Source organism: Scyliorhinus canicula, chromosome 3 (assembly GCF_902713615.1).
Source record: "Scyliorhinus canicula chromosome 3, sScyCan1.1, whole genome shotgun sequence".
Lineage (NCBI taxonomy): Eukaryota > Metazoa > Chordata > Chondrichthyes > Carcharhiniformes > Scyliorhinidae > Scyliorhinus > Scyliorhinus canicula.
In genome coordinates, this window is record NC_052148.1 from 36822958 (window position 1) to 36839853 (window position 16896).

Sequence of the window (16896 nt, forward strand, 5' to 3'; positions counted from 1 at the left end):
GATGTCAAATGATGACCATAAAAACATTGTCAATTGTTGTATAAACCCATATGACCTATATGTGACTCCAGACCCACAGCTATGTGGTTGATTCTTAAATATCCTCTGAAATGGCCGAACAAGCCACTCAGTTGTATCCAACCACAGCAAAGCCAATAAAAAGGAATGAAACCGGACGGACCACCCGGCATCTACCAAGCACCAGAAACTAAAAATGGCAAACCCAGCCTGGCCTACCTTGCAAAGTCGACCTTACTAACGTCTGAGGGTTTGTGTCAAAATCGGGAGAACTATCCAACGGACTCATCAAACAACAGCCTGACATAGTCATACTCACAGAATCATACCTTACAGATAAAGTCCCAGACACCACCATCGCCACCTTCAGGTATATCCTGTCAAGACTGGCAAGACAGACCCAGCAGAGGTGGTGGTAGTGGCATAAAGTCAGGACAGAGTTACCCTGGGAGTCCTCAACTTTGACAGTGGACACCATGAAGTCTCATGGCATCAAGTCAAACATGGGCAAGGGAATCTCCAGGTGATTACCACGTACTGCCACCCCCACCACCCCTCAGCTGATGAAACAGTACTCCTCCATGTTGAACACCACTTGGAGGAAGCAATGATGATGGCAAAGGCGCAAAATGTACTCTGGGTGGGGGTCTTCAATGTTCACCGAGAGTGACTTGGTAGCACCACCACAGACCCAGCTGGCCAAGTCCTAAAAGACATAGCTGCTACACTGGGTCTGCAGCAGGTGGTGAGGGAACCAACAAGAGGCAAAAACATGCTTGACCCCATCCTCACCAACCTGCCTGTCACAGATGCATCTCTTCATGACAAGATTAGTAGGAGTGACCACCGCACAGTCCTTGTTGAGATAAAGTCCCATCTTCACATTGAGGATATGCTCCATTGTGTTTTGTGGCACTACCATTGTGCTAAATGGGTTAGACTTTGAACAGATCTAGTAACTCAAGCCTGGTCATCCATGAGGCGCTATGGGCCATCAGCAGCAGCAGAATTGTAATCAACCACAATCTGTAACCTCATGGCCTGGTAACCTCAATTACCACCAAGTCAGGGGATCAACTCTGGTTCAATGAAGATTGCAGGAGGGTATGCAGGGTTCAAGACCAGGCATTCCTAAAAATGAGATGTCAGCTTGGTGAAGCTACAACACAGGACTACTTGTGTGCCAAACAGCATAAGCAGTAAGCAATAGAGCTGAGCAATTCCACAGCCAATGGATCAGATCTAAGCTCTGCAGTACAGCCACATCCAGCCATGAATGGTTGTGGACAGTTAAACAACTGACTAGAGAAGGTGATTCCACAAATATCCCCATTCTCAATGATGGAGGAGCCCAGCACATTAGTCCAAAAGACAAGGCTGAAGCATTCGTCACAATCTTCAGCCAGAAGTGCCGCGTGAATAATCCATCATGGACCCCTCCAGAGGTCCCCAACATCACAGATGTCAATCTTCAGCCAATTCGATTCACTCCACGTGATTTCAAGAAACAGCTGAAGGAACTAGATACTGCAAAGGCTAAGGACCCTGAGAACATTCTGGCAATATCAAAGAAAGAGACCCCCCCCCCCAATCGGCCGCGCACCCTCGCCTCAACCCCCGCACATTAATGCCCCAGCCGCCTATAACCTCCCCCCCCCCCCGTCTCCAATCCGCCCGCCCCCGACCAGGGTGGCCGCAGACTGAGTCCGCAGCTGCCACACGAGCATCCCGACCGCAATAGGCGATTAGTTCCACGCCGTCGGGAAATTGGCCAGTCGGGAGTGGAGGATTGTTGAGCAGGCCTCTGGCAATGGCCCTTCGGCGGCATCATTTACGATTCCTCAGACACTGACGAAATCCATGTCCAAATGCAGCAAGACCCGGACAAATTCCTGTACCAGCCTCCCCGAACAGGCGCCGGAATGTGGCGACTAGGGGCTTTTCACAGTAACTTCATTTGAAGCTTACTTGTGACAATAAGCGAATTTCATTCCATTTCATTTTTCAATAGTACTGAAGACTTGTGCACCTGAGTTTACTGCTCCCTGAGTCAAGCTGTTCCATCATAACTACAACACTGGCACCTAACCGGCAATGTGGAAAATTGCCCACATATGTCCTCTCCACGAAAAGCAGGACAGATCCAACCTAGCCAATTAGTGCCCTATTAGTCTACTCTCAATCATCAGTAACATGATGGAAGGGGTACATCAACAGTGTTATCAAGCAGCACTTGGTCAGCAATAACCTGCTCACGGATGTTCAGTTTGGGTTCTACCAGGGTCACTCAGCTCCTGGCTTCATTACAGCCTTGGTTCAAACATGGACAAAAAATGGCCTCAAGCAGTGAGGTGAGAGTGACTGCCCCTGACATCAAGACAACATGAGATTGAGTATAGCGTAAAGGAGCCCTAACAAAACTGGAGTCAATGGAAATCAGGAGGGAAACTCTCCACAGGTTGGAGTCATACCTGGCACAACAGATGATGGTTGTAGCTGTTGGAGGTCAATCATCTCAGCTCCAGGACTGCACTGTAGAAATTCCTCAGGGTAGTATATTAGGCCCAAGCCTTTTCAGCTGCTTCAGCAATGACCTTTGATTCATCATAAGATCAGAAGTGAGGATGTTTGCTGATGATTGCATTGTTCTGCATCATTTACGATTCCTCAGACACTGACGAAATCCATGTACAAATATTATGGGCAGTATTATGTTTTGAGCTGAGAAGTGGCAAGTGACTTTGCACCACACAAGTGCCAGACAATGACCATCTCCAAGAAGGGGAAATCTAACCCTTGCCCCATCACATTCAATGGCATTATCATCGCTGAATTCCTCACTATCAACGGGCTGGATTCTCCGCAGCCCGACGCAGAAATTGCAGCCGGCGCCGGGGCAGAGAATCAAGTTTGACTGCGCAGGTTCGGCGATTCTCCGGGCACCGAAAATCAGCGTCACTGCGGAGTTCACTGCGCCGCCGGGGGGCCATTGCCAGAGTCCTGCACAACAATCCTCCACTCCCGACTGGCCAATTTCCCGGCGGCATGGAACTAACCATCCATTGCGGTCGGGATGCTCGTGTAGCAGCTGCGGACTCAGTCTGCTGCTGCCCTGGTCGGGGGGCGGGCGGATTGCAGACGAGGGGGGGGGGGGGGCATTAATGGGCGCAATTGCGATTCCTCCATTTTGTTAGCAGCAAACAAGGTAAGAGAAAATGGTGGGTCGCAAAGATCGGCCGGCATGGGTTGCAAAGCTCGGCCGGCGTGGGTCGCGAAGGTCGGCCGGTTGGTAAAAATGGGCCCCCGGAAAAAAAGTTTGAAGAACACTGACCTAGAAGGACAAGGGCAGCAGATACCTGGGAACGCCATCACCTGGAAGTTCTCCTTCAAGTCACTCACCATCCCCACTTGAAAATATATCGCTGTTCTTTCACTGTCACTGGGACAAAATCCTGGGACTCCCTTCCTAACAGCACGGTGGGTGTATGTACACCACAGGGACTACAGCAGTTTGCCTCACCACCCCCTTCTCTAGGAAAATTAGGGATGGGGAATAAATGCTTGCCTAGCCAGCGATGCCTACACCCCAAAAAAGGAATTGAAAAAAATGCATGTCAGGGTCGCTGGTGGGTGAAAGGTGGCAGAGTACGAGGAGATGAAGGACATAATAGTCCGTAGAATCTTCCCAAAGTGGGGGAGAGATACTCCTCACACTGACTCTTTGTCACCTCCACCCACTCTTTCTGGGCAACTTGATTGCAAATCCTCTTGCCACCTAACGGGTGGAGATGCCCTTCTTCCTGTCAGCCTCATTCAATGAAACCTCGTAAACCTGTACGGGGGATGGGTTTGCCTTGCAGCTTCTCTTGCACCGGCCATTGGCACAGATTGTTGCCTGCAGCCAAAGTGCACCTTCCCTTTAAGAGGTGCAGGCGGTCTTTAAGTCACGTCAGGATAGTGAAAATTTAACATCTCTCCTCAGGCGAGGTGCCAATCAGCAGTACAGATAGTACTGACAACACACTGAATTAATGAGTGACATGATTTGGGCTCTGGCCTGTGGCTGAGTGAACAGGCACATTGGTGATTAATTACCATTTTGGGCCTGAAAATGCACTAGAAGCAATTTCTGGACGGGAACCTGGCCAGGAATACAATTGTGGAACAGAATTTATCACAGATCTTAAGAGGGATATGGGTAAATATTTGAAGAACAAAGATGTGGAGAGCTTTGGGACAGGGGAATAGGTTGAAATGAAAAGCACTCATGAGAGCCCAGCGTAGGCACTACTGGCTCAATCGCCACCTTTTACCGTGTAAAGTTCTACCAATCCACTGTCAACATAATCACTTCATAGACACTGTCTCGGCAATCCTAATAGTGTGCTGGTTCTTTCCCACAGATGCCAGTCTTGATCGTGAACCCTGGAATAGCTCTGTCTCCCATGCCAATGTCTCAGATGTGAGCAATGACACTAGGCCCAGCACTCACTCTGATACCTCAAATGGCACCAGTAACCTGTCAGATGGCTCAGCGAAACTGCCAGCAACAAGAGGCAGTGTGCAGTCCAGTAGCCCCAGGCCTCAGTCATCTGTAGAGACAGAGGGGACACACCCCACAGATTCAGCGGAAGAACATGAGAAGCCTTTTGCTATTATTCACACCAGCCTGCCTAAGTTGATCGATAGTTTTACAAATGTTTTTTACAAGCTGGCTGGTAGCTATGCTGATATGCAAAAGTTGGACACGCTGCTAGACGGTGTCTTCCCGCATGTTCTACCAGTGATGAATGAACCGCCAAGCAATACATCATCCCGGTTGGCAAGGCCAGCTGCAAGGGCAAAGTAGTGTGGTCCATGGAACCACACTGGATCTGGTGGTCCAGGATTTCACCCTTTGCAAACTGGGGCCAAAGCTCAACTATCCATCCAACGTCGAACATAGATTCAATAGCAGTGATAGTCACCATCAACATAATCAAAATTCTGTCCTGATAAAGCAACCTTGAAATTCAATTTTTCCACCTTGGCAAATAAAAAAGCACATAGAAGCTTTCTGGATCCCGTGACAGAATAAAAAAAAATTGTTTGACCTGATTCACCTTTGTACAGTGTTTTTTTTCTGTGTGAATACCACATTCAGACAGCAACAACTTATCAACTAGAATGTGGATAATCTGCACAAAGGCTGGTTCATACATCACTCTCAACTGGTTTTAGTACAAGAATAGAAACAGAGAAAGTAGGAATAGGATGAGGCCATTTGGCCCATCAAGCCTGTTCAATGTGATAATGCCTGATCCTTTATATCAATGCCATACAGCTGCTCTCTCCACATTCCCCTTGATGCCTTTCGTGTTGAGGAATCTGCTTCTTTCTTAAATACATCAGGGACTTGGCCTGCACAGCCTTCTGCAGCAGAGAATTCCACAGGTTCACCAACACCTGACTGAAGGAATTTCTCATCTCGGTCCTAAATAGCCTACCGCACATCCTGTGACCCCTTGTTCACGGCTCCTCCAGCCTGAGGTAACAACGGGCGAGATTTACCGACCACCCCGCCGTGTGTTTTTCGGCGGTGGAGGCGGTCTGCCAGCGGATCTACTGGTTCCGCCATTGTCAATTGGATTTCCCGTTGACTGCACCCCTTGTCGCTGGGAATCCCGTCCGCCGGCATGGGACAAAGGTTTTCCACCGGCGTGAGCAGATCCCGTCCCATCTCTGCATGAAGTCCATCCAACCCTGTCAGAATGTTATACATTTCAATGAGAGCCCCTCTCATTCTTCTAAACCCCTGTGAATACAGGCCCAGTCAACCCAATCTCTCTTCATCCAACAACCATGCCACCCCAGGAATCAGTGTGGTGAGCCTTTGCTGCACTCCCTCCATGGCAACTATATCCTTTCCTAGATAAGGGAGAGAACTCTCAGGACCACTTTGGAATTTATTGCTTGCCCCCAGTCCCGACGAAAGTGATAAAACCTTTCTTGAATAACGAATCCACAACATGGAAGAAAGAAAGAATTGCCTCTTTAGATGGTTCAGTTGGTGGCACATTTGCCCCAAATCAAAAGGTTGTGGGTTCAAGACCCCCACTCCAGGACCTGAACACAAAAGTCTAGGTGACACTCCAGTGTCTAGGGGAGTGTTGTGTTGTCTTTTTGGTGAGATTTTAAAATGAGGCCGTCTACCTTCTCACCTAAAAGGTGGACATGGGCGGGATTCTCAGTACCCCCAGCCACGGGGCCCTCAGCAGTGCACCGTTCGCTGACGTTGGAATTCTGTATTGCTGCCGCTTGTCAATCGGATTTCCCATTGCAGCCACTCCACGCCGGCGGGAAACCCGTGGGTGGGGGTGCGCTGCCAGTGGGAAAAGAGAATCCTGACAACTGGAGAATTCCAGCCCAGATGTCACTATATCAAAGAAGAGCAGCGGAGTTCACTCGAGTGCCCTGGCCGGGTATCTGTCCCTCAAACAACTTCACAAAGACAGATTATCGGGCCATTATCACATTGCTGTATGTGAAAGTTAGCTACTGCATTTCCAATTTTAGAACAGTGAATACACATCAAAATGTACTGAATCAACTGCAACATCCAGTGATTGTACCAGGCGCTACATAAATGCAAGTTTTCCATCCTTTCACAACTTCAGGATGTCCCAACCAATGAGGTAGTTCTGAAGTGCAGCCACTATTGCAAGGTAGGAGACGCAGCAGTAATGAGGTACCACCAGCTAATCTATTTTTGAGATATTGGTTGAGAGATTAATATTGGCCAGTACACAGAGGAGAACATGTCCTACTCTTTTTCCAAATGGTGTCATGGAATCGTATCCGGGTGCCTGAGATATGGGCTCTCAAATTAAAACCTCCTCCAAAAGATAACATCTCCAACACTGCAGTGTTTTTCCAAAATTGGGCCCACTGTGCTTCCTCTGAAGGAAAAAAAAAGTTCTATCTTATTTGTTGAACTTCTACATCCAAGCAGTACCTTATCTATTCTCTCAGGCTTTTTATTTAATAGAGCACAAAGCATTCTTCCAATAATCTGGAGGAGGCTGGTTTAGCACAGTGGGCTAAACAGCTGGCTTGTAATGCGGAACAAGGCAGCAGCGCGGGTTCATTCCCGTACCAGCCTCCCCGAACAGGCGCAGGAATGTGACGACTAGGGGCTTTTCACAGTAACTTCATTGTGACAATAAGCAACTATTATTGTTATTAATGCCAGCTTATTTTGCTTTCTTACAAAATAGTTGTTGGGGGTGACTGGGAGACCCTTCAGTTCTTACAGAGCCACCTCCAGCCTCAGCAACAAACAGGGGTTCAACCTGTGATCTAGTCTCCAGTGATGATGAGTGACCAGACTGAATCAGTATCAGCTTGTACTCAAATTATTACCTCCATGGACTCAGTCTTTTGATCCTGAAAAAGCAACTAGCTTGATTGAAGAACCAGTGCTGACCTAGGTCAACTTTGACACTGAGGCCCAACTGAGCCTCACTTAAAACCTGACGCTCCTTCCCTGGAACCACCGATTGTTTTGCAGAGGAGTGGGGCACTGGTTGAGAAAAAAAACATTTTGGGAAATCTCTTCAAAGATTCTTTTACTTGCCCATTCTCAACAATTGAAGCGTCTAAGTTTTTCAACGTGGCTTCAGCCCAAAACTGTGCTTGCCCCAGTGTGGCTTCACTTTGAGTATTATCAGCTACCTTGGGCAATGCAAAAGCGACTTTAGCATTGCTCACAACAGGAAAGGCACAGCAGGAAACACACAGCAGATGAGGGAGCATCTGCGGAGACAGAAAATCAGAGTTAATGTTTCAGGCCGCAGATCTGTTCTGATGGAACGTCAACCCAAAATGTTGGGCTGTATTTCCCGTGCCCTCGCTGGGATGGCCCACACAGCCCTGGGGTTTTAGGGCAGGAAAGCACCGAGGGAAGGGGAAAAAGATGGTGCAGTTGAATTTTAGAGCGGGTGGTGCAAGAGGAAGGTGGTGACATCTTGGGGTGGGGGGGGGGGGGGGGGGGGGGTGGTATTTGGAGGTGGTGACATCTTGGTGGTGGGGGATGTGGTGACATCTTGCAGTGGGTTCTGTTTTCAGCAAGGGGGACACATAAAATAGGTCTGACCCCCCCACCCTCCCCCTCACTGCAAGATGTCACCACCTACCACCACTAAGATGTCACCACCTACCACCACCACCAAGATGTCACTACCTCCCCTCCCCTCTCCAATAAGTAGTAACATAGGTAGAGCTGGTTTAGCTCAGTGGGCTACATAGCTGGTTTGTGATGCAGAACAAGGCCAGCAGCGCGGGTTCAATTCCTGTACCAGCTTACCCGAACAGGCGCCGGAATGTGGCGACTAGGGGCTTTTCACAATAACGTCATACTTGTGACAATAAAAGGTTATTATTACTAACTTTCAAAAGGGAATTGGAAATATACTTGAAAAGGAGAAATGTGCAGGGTTATGGGGTAAGAGCAGAGGAGTGGGCCTAATTGGGCAGCTCTTTCAAAGAGCTGACAGAGATACAATGGGTTAAATGTCTTCCATCTGTGTTAGACGATTTTGTGAAGTCAGGGAAGACGTAAGATCAGGGTTGTGAGTTGCTCACTCAAGATTTTATATCTCTTTCTTGAAACAGTGAGAAAATCAAAAAGGGTCTTGTACAATGAAGACAACTACAAGATTGTCTACTGGTTAGAGCTTTAGATTAAAAAACATACTTCCTGGCAAAATAAAGAATGCTACGCTGAGTCTCAGAGATGTCACAATGAATATACTTCTACACAAGAACAGAGAATGGTGGTAAAACTCAGCAGGTCCAGCAGCATCTGTAAGGAGAGAAAACAGCCACTGTTTCGAGTTTGTACAACTCATCTTCTTCTCCCCAGTTTTCATAGAATCATGGAACTCCTACAGTGCAGAAGGCCATTCTGAAAAAAAGTGCCCCACCCAGGGCCCCTCCCCCACCCTGTTGCCGTAACCCCACCTAAGCTGCACATCTTTGGACACTGAGGGGCAAATTAGCATGGCCAATCGACCTAACCCTTTGGGTTGTGGGAGGAAACAGGTGCACCCGGAGGAAACCCACGCAGACACGGGAAGAACGTGCAGACTCCACACAGTCACCCAAAGTCGGAATTGAACCTGGGTCCCTGGCGCTATGAGGCAGTAGTTCTAACCACTATGCCGCCCCTTTTTGTTTGACCTCTCCTCGTTATCCCCTCCTTTGTGGGCTAATTGGTCCCGGGTGCCTGCAGTGGCATTCAGATCAGGTAAGATCTACTGTCAACCCTCTGTTCTGCTAACTACATGTCGACATACACACACCAGCCTCCTAATAGATCTGGTGAATCTCCTATTCAGTTCCTTCAGCAAAGTAGTCATGGCAACTGGATAACTGGTGGACGAAGTTACAAAGGGCATTGGTTCAAATTCCTGCGTCAGTGGTGACCAGTTTGGTTTACTTTCCTGCTCCTGTTTTGGATAGAACCCAACATAAATATACTTGCACAATACTGTGCAAACAGTGAAGCTCGTGCGGCAGTCCGATATGGATGCACTTGATGCAATAATCAGTGCAGCTGGCCAGGGGTGGAGGTCACCAATTGTCTTGGCTAAAATTTATCCGTCACTCAACATCAACCTAATAGATCATCCTGTCTTTATCAGATCACTGTTCCTGAGAGCTTCCCCCCATTCCCCACACCACCTCGACACTTGGATTCTTCACCCTCTGGCTTGGCAGGAAAAGCTCCCAGCCTTCCGTGCGACACCCACCACAGGGTGGGACCTAGCAGCACGTCTGCTGTGGGGTGGCTGACAACTCTGGGACCATTAGGAAAAGGCCTGTTGGCCCTGCTTTTGGAAGATGATTGTCCTCTCATCAGACTTCTCAACCTACTTATTTTAAACCTCGACCAAGCCCTTCAAAAAGCAGACCTTTGGGATTCTGCCCATCCCTATAAAGCTTTCTGAAAATCTAAATATACCACATCCACCAGTTTCCCCTCATCTATTCTGCTAGTTACACCCTCAAAAAATTCCAATAGGTTTGTTAAACTTGGTTTCCCTTTCATAGATCCATGTTGACTCTGCCCAATCTGACCATTATTTTCTAAGTGGCCTGTTATCACACCCTTTAGTGCAGATTCTAGTATTTTTCTGCTACTGATGTCAGGCTAACAGATCTGTACTTCCCAGTTTTCTGTCTCCCTCCTTTATTAAATAATGGGGTTACATTTGTCACCTTCCAATCTGCAGTAAGCATTCCAGAGACTATATAATTTTGAAAAGTGACCATCTATTCACCTACCAGCCCATAAAGGTACAAGCAGAAAGTAGAACCATAAACATCTAACTATCTCCCTCTCTTTAGATGTCTCACTCGCTCTATATTCACTCCTGCCACTGTTGCTATTCGGCATTTTATTCAGCCAGTGGAAGACAAAGGAGGTATGAGTTTAAATACTTGATTAGTAATCTAGAGGCCTCCACACTAATGATCAAATTGTACTGTCAAGGGAGCTTAAGTTCAATTAATTAAATCTAACCAGGAATAAAAAGATAGGGTCAGTAATGATAAGCATTAAATTACTGCATTGTCCAAAAACCTCAGCTGCTTCACTAATTTTTACTTATTTTGTATTCATTTACGGGATGTGGGCACTGTTGGTTAAGCCAGTTGCCCATCCCTTGTCACCCTTCAGAAGGTGGTGGTGAGTTGCCTTCTTGAACCACTGCAGACCTTGAGGTGTAGGTACACCCACTGTGCTGTTAGGGAGGGGGTTCCAGGATTTTGTCTCAGCGACAGTGAAGGATCGATCGGCGATATATTTCCAAGCCAAGGTGGTGGGTGACATAGAGGGGATCTTCCATGTATCCGCTGCTCTTGTCCTTCTAGATGATAGTGGTCGTGGGTTTAGAAGGTGCTCCCTCAGGAACCTTGGTGAGTTCCTGCAGTGCATCTTGTAAATGGTACACATGGCTATTATTGTTTATTGTTGATGGAGGGAGTGAATGTTTGTGGAAGGAGGGGCAATCAAGCGGGCTACTTTGTCCTGGATGGTGCCGAGCTTTGAGTATTGTTGAAGCTGCTCTCATCCAGGCAAGTGGAGAGTATTCCATTACATTCCTGACTTTTGTCTTGTAGATGGTGGACAATTTTGTCTTGTAGGATTGCTAGCCTTTGACTTGCCCTGGTAGCCACAATATTAATATGGCTAGTCCAGTTCAGTTTCTGATCAATGATAACCACCAGGATTTGATTGTGGAGGATTCAGCGATGATACTGCCATTGAATGTCAAGGGACAATGGTTAGATCCTCTCTTGTAGGAAATGGTCCTTTAGAAAAGGAAATCTGCTATCCTTGCCTGTTCTAGCCTAAAAATGTGACTCGGGATCCACAGCAATATTTTTCTCTGAAATGGCTGAGCAAGCCTCTCCGTTGTTAAGATGGTTCACCATCGCCTTCTCAAGGACAGTCAGGGATGGGGAATAAACGGAAGCTTTGCCAATGATGTGAATGAATTTTTAAAAATATGCCATGTGCTCATTTTCCTTCATGATTGTTTCATTTCTGTGGGGAAGTACATTACCTCTATTTGTTCCTTTCTTCCAGTGCTTGGCAAGCTGGCAATTTTGTGAAACTGTCAATTCACTGAGCATCCAATGGCACGATCCCTTGTGGTACATCAACATATCACTTGGCTATCTTGGCACAGGTTTAACTTGAACAATGTAGGGAATGATGTGGAGATGCCGGCATTGGACTGGGGTGGACACAGCAAGAAGTCTTACAACACCAGGTCAACGTCCAACAGCTTTGTTTTGAAACATTGAGGAAGAACTGAGGAAGGAGCTATGCTCCGAAAGCTCGTGATTCAAAACAAACCTGTTGGGCTTTAACCTGCTGTTGTAAGACTTGTTACTATGCCCAAGATAGAGAATGTCATCTTGAAACATTCAAGTGGTTCATATGGAGAATTAATACTGGCCTCTTGCATTCTTTCTATTTTCTCTGAGGCTTCGCCATCATTATACCAAATTAGATCCAATGATTAGTGAATGAGGTTGTATTTTAATGCCACTCTGATGAGAAGCTAGTTCAATTTGGTAATCATTTAAAACAGATTAAGCCGCTCCAAACAGGCATGGCATCATTAATTTTGGTTGTGAACTGCATGGCCACTGTGATCTTTTTGATTAGGCCACCCTTCTAAAGTTTAGACAGTATGATGTTCACATTGAGTCTTATTTCACAAAGTACATGTGTTAAAACCCAAGTGTGAATGTTATTCAACTTCCAAGTCCTTGTGTTGCTATTTTAATGCATGGTTAAAAGCCATAAATAAAGTAGGCATCCTTTAATTAGTCTCCCTTTTTTTGGTTGGTGCCCTGTATACTCTTGTAAGAGCCATTGATTTCTCCAGCCATTGCCAATGTAAAATCTGTAAACAATTTAACAGTTGATTTATGCTTTGGCGGCAATGTTAGGTTTCATGACAAGAGCACGGGCAGTCAAAGAAGACAGAAAGAATTTGTGAGCCATCTGTTCCTGATTTTCGTCACTTGGTTTTAATTTTGTTTGTCTTTCTTCCCCCCCCACCCCCCTTTCTCTTTTATCTTTCCTGATATCTTCTGAATGCCTGATGTGCCAGACCCGAAGCCCCCGAAAGCACCTGTGGCTACCTCTTCCAACAACAGCCTGCCGTGGCCTGTGATCATCGGCATCCCTGCCGGCGCCATCTTTATCTTCGGGACCATCCTGCTTTGGTTGTGCCAGGCCAAGAAGAAGCCGTGCTCGAGCCCGGCGGCGGCGGCGACGGTGACCGTGACCCACAGGCAACAGCAGCACCAGCAGAGGGACCGAGGCTGCGTGCCGCAAGGGCCCGACAAGGAGGGCGTCACGCCCATCAACTACGAGGAGTACGTGGCTCAGCAGCAACACCTGCTGCCGCAAGGGCCGCCGCCTCTGCCGCCGCCAGGCCCCAAAATGTACCCAAAGATTTACACGGACATCCACACCCACACGCATTCACACGTCGAGGGCAAGATCCACCAGCACCAACACATCCACTATCAGTGTTAGCCCGCGGGCCCCTGGTGTTGTTCACTGCGGCATTCTCCAGCGGGGGAGGGCCCCCCCATTCTCCAGCGGGGGAGGGCCCCCCCCTCAAGCAACTCAAACCTTGTCAGCCCCACTACAACACACACACACACACACTGCCAGTAGACTGAAGGCTGCCTGGCAAAGAACCTGCCAGGAATCTGGGAGACGAAATGGAAAATGGAGCTAGCTGCTCAGAGATTCCTATGAAATGAGAATGTACTTGGAAGCAAGAGGAACCCAGGTTACAATGAGTAATTCAAGGTGGTATTTTAGCAGCGATTCATGCCAAAAGATTGATTTCAACCCTATTTTTCATTATTAAACACTACAATAACACAAATCATCTCACACCCCAATCCCAACCTTATGAAACGCAACTGAATTTTGGGTGCGCAGTCCAACTATTTGCATCTTTGCCCCAGTGACTGAGCAATTACTTTGTATCGATAAATTATATTTTAAAAAAATGTAAACTACTTGAGGTATATTTTAATACTGTGAGAACAAGTTGGCCTATGCAGTTAAATTCACTTGACATAAAGATACCTTATCGACAACACCAAATAATATTTATATATTATATATATATATTTCAAAAGTAATTACTATGACCTGGAACTTGAACAGGGATAAACAAAGATTATATTTACAATCATTTACACATACACACACACACACAAAACCCTGTGCTTGATCAAGGCTTCACCACTGGTTAGTGCCAAATCAGTTTTGACTATATGTATTAAAGAAAGATGCTGTCTACATTAAGTTCCTGGCTGACTTGATATTCGGAATTGTGTAGTCTATGCTACTATATGGACATCTGCTCGGCACTGTGGAGACCTTAAAATGAACCCCACGAAATAATTATGTCCAGCCACTGCCATTACAAGGGAAAGGAACAGCAGGACAAAGCTTCTGATGTGAACTGTCTTGGTGAAATATGCATTCACCCCTGGAGCAGAGGATTGGACTGCTCTGTTTCACCGTCACCCACAGTAGAGACACTGGACCATCCATCATACCAAGGAGGAATATTAAAGTAATCACAGTCCAGCAGCTAAACCCCTCCCAGTCCCTCCTGGTGAACGTTACTGTGCACCTGCAGTCACACCGTTCAGTTCTGTTCGATCGTGTTTCAATGACATTTTAGCAAATAGAACCTCGGTAGTGCCTTGTGTGGATTAGAGACACTAACCACAGATCTAAGCCTTTCCTGTTGCTGTAAAACTATATAGATTTTAAACAGAAAGTCATGTATATTTAATTTATTTTGTTAAGTGAGAAAAAAAAGTGTATCATATTTTCCTCTAAAACAGGTGTTTCGATAAATATATTTGATCAAAGGCGAAACTGATTTGTTACAGAGTTTTTACACAGCGTGCATTGGCTTGTGACTTTGGTGAGTGCCGGGTTACAGTGTGTGAAAAACCTTACATTCAAAACGACAAATTTGCAGTAATCTTTATATCGACAATCCTGAAGACCGCCCCATTGTTGCCGACAGCTTTTTCAATCACTTGGAGCAGAATTGTGTTTTTGTCAACATTTTCAAAAAGGACATTTTTTATTAGGAAGATAATCTTATGGCATTAAGGACTGATGTAACTGCACTCGGTGAGAGCAGATCCTAATACTGTTTCCTAGAAGGTTATCTAAGCGGTTTATTTTCTTTTTGTGGCGATAGTAGTCTCTTAAAAGACATCTCCACACATTAACAATCATTGCTATGGAAAATTCCTAGAAGATTAAAGCGAGCGTCTGACGCTGTAAAAAGCTAACAACGAACGACTAAAACGATTCCAGACTTCCAGCCTGTCCTAATCACCTGTAGTAGCACTTTATTGTAAAATCTGAACTCAGTCCGTGATGGGTGAATTCGACTGAACGTGTTTTTTTTAAACCTTTGGATTGGGAGACATTACGCCTAGACTCACCTTTTCAAAATGTGGATGTGTAACATGAACCATAGCTATGGTGAAAGTTTGGAGCTAAGCAACCAGCCTGTGGCCATTCATGCCGAGGTAGCAAGTTTCTGGCAAAAGAGAGTGAAAGAGTCTCAAACTTCCAAAATCTGGCAACACGTGTAGGAAAAAGTAGCACAACAGCAGTATGGAACAATAGCGGGTGAGTGAGAAGTCCCACATACCATATCGTACGCTGACAACAAAAGCAATGCCCTTACTTACCAGCACAGACTTGTCTTTTTTTTTCCAGTCAAGACTCTCTTTGATCAACCCATGCTGGTTAATAACAACATTTCTTTAATCTGCTAAACCTTTTTCAAGAACGATATTGATTAAGAGGTAGATAAGTGGACCTTCATCTCCTATCTCTGCTATTTTTCTTAAATAGTATTTCCTTCAAAAAAAAACAAGTGGCTGGCAGTTGAAATTAATCCTCATGATTTGTTAATAAAAAGGTATTATTCAATTATCCAGCAATGGGGAAACTTCAATAATGCGATGCATAAGCAGATACAACTTTAAAATGTTCCCTAATCTGCATAGCCAAACAACATACATATTCCAGCATCCGAGGTAATTTGCTTTTATCCATGCATATAATAGTGCCTTTTATTCTAAAAGATCGTGACAGGAGTAAATTCTTGCTCAGATTTATAACTAGGTGTGTTATTTATGGCTGGAGAATTGACGTGGAATTTATTAAATTAATATATTCAGTAATTATCTAATTACAAACAACTCCATTGTCTGACGGGCAGACAACTTTAAATGTGTTAAATTGTAGCCACAAAACCATATTCAAATACTTGGTGCCAATGAGGCAACCTGAGATGCTACTTAGCTCATAAGAGAGTAGAAATGTAGCTTTGAAGTTCAGTGTTCCTTCCACGCCCTCTAAATGTGCATCAATAACAGAAGGATTGTGTGCATGTCGCAACTTAACAGGGGTGCACATGAAATCATCTTGATCATGATTTTTGTGACACGTCTCTTGTCCAATCTTTTGAGTCCTATCTCGTCAAATAACATTTCACTGTTCTCAGCATCTATTCTCAAGCTGATTTTCTTGATAATACTTATCTGAAAATCACCCACTGACAATGTTACGGATGTTTGGAATAAATACAATTTTGGTTAAATGGTAATTCGGAAAGAAAAGTCAGGCTTCTAACCTGGCCTTGAAGAGCTTAAACCCAAGTCATCAATTCTCCTTATGCAAGGTTTTGCCAGCTCTCTGTTTCCAGGCTCTGCAATTTAAATTTTCCAACAGTAATGTTGTTGCACAGTATTTCGAAGTCAATTATTTTGTATGTTATCATTCGATCTATATTTTATCTGCAGCATGTGAATAGAACACATCCAATAACATCTAGTACAAAAAACAGAGATAAGGATTAATAGCCTTACAATTCGCAGATCGTAATACACTTGAAAATAAGTTTCTAATTAGAGTAAATATACAGCCTATATTTAAGTTAATGCTCAATTATTATCAGTCAACTATTCTAATGGTGCTTGTCCTTGTCGTGTACCAGGTGATAAAGACCTATTTTACATGGAACTATGACATTTTGCTGGATTTGTTCTGTAATTTTCTTCTAGGGTCATCTATTTTCACTTTATGTCTACTATTTCCGATTATCTTAGATGTGCTTTAGATTATACTGCCAGTATCAATGCAATCATTAGAGAAAACATATGCTTAAAATTTGCATCATAGTTTGCACAGTTGAAAGTTGTCTGGAACGACCCTTCAAGGGAGAAAAACTTTTGGAAATCCTGTGAGTT

General features: G+C 45.3%; 1 protein-coding gene across 5 annotated transcripts in view; it reads left to right on the forward strand.

Annotated features, from left to right (window-relative positions):
* Positions 1–16669, forward strand: part of LOC119963913 (fibroblast growth factor receptor-like 1) — a 379922-nt gene extending 363253 nt beyond the window's left edge. For 4 of the 5 annotated variants that reach the window (XM_038793314.1, XM_038793313.1, XM_038793312.1 and 1 more), the window contains one exon: positions 4422–5115. In XM_038793314.1, the coding sequence (XP_038649242.1) occupies positions 4422–4867 (446 nt within the window). In that variant the 3' untranslated portion in view covers positions 4868–5115. Of the gene's footprint in view, positions 1–4421; positions 5116–12689 lie in introns of those variants that run through there. The other variant, XM_038793315.1, reaches the window with a different exon arrangement.
* Positions 16670–16896: the final 227 nt, after the last annotated feature.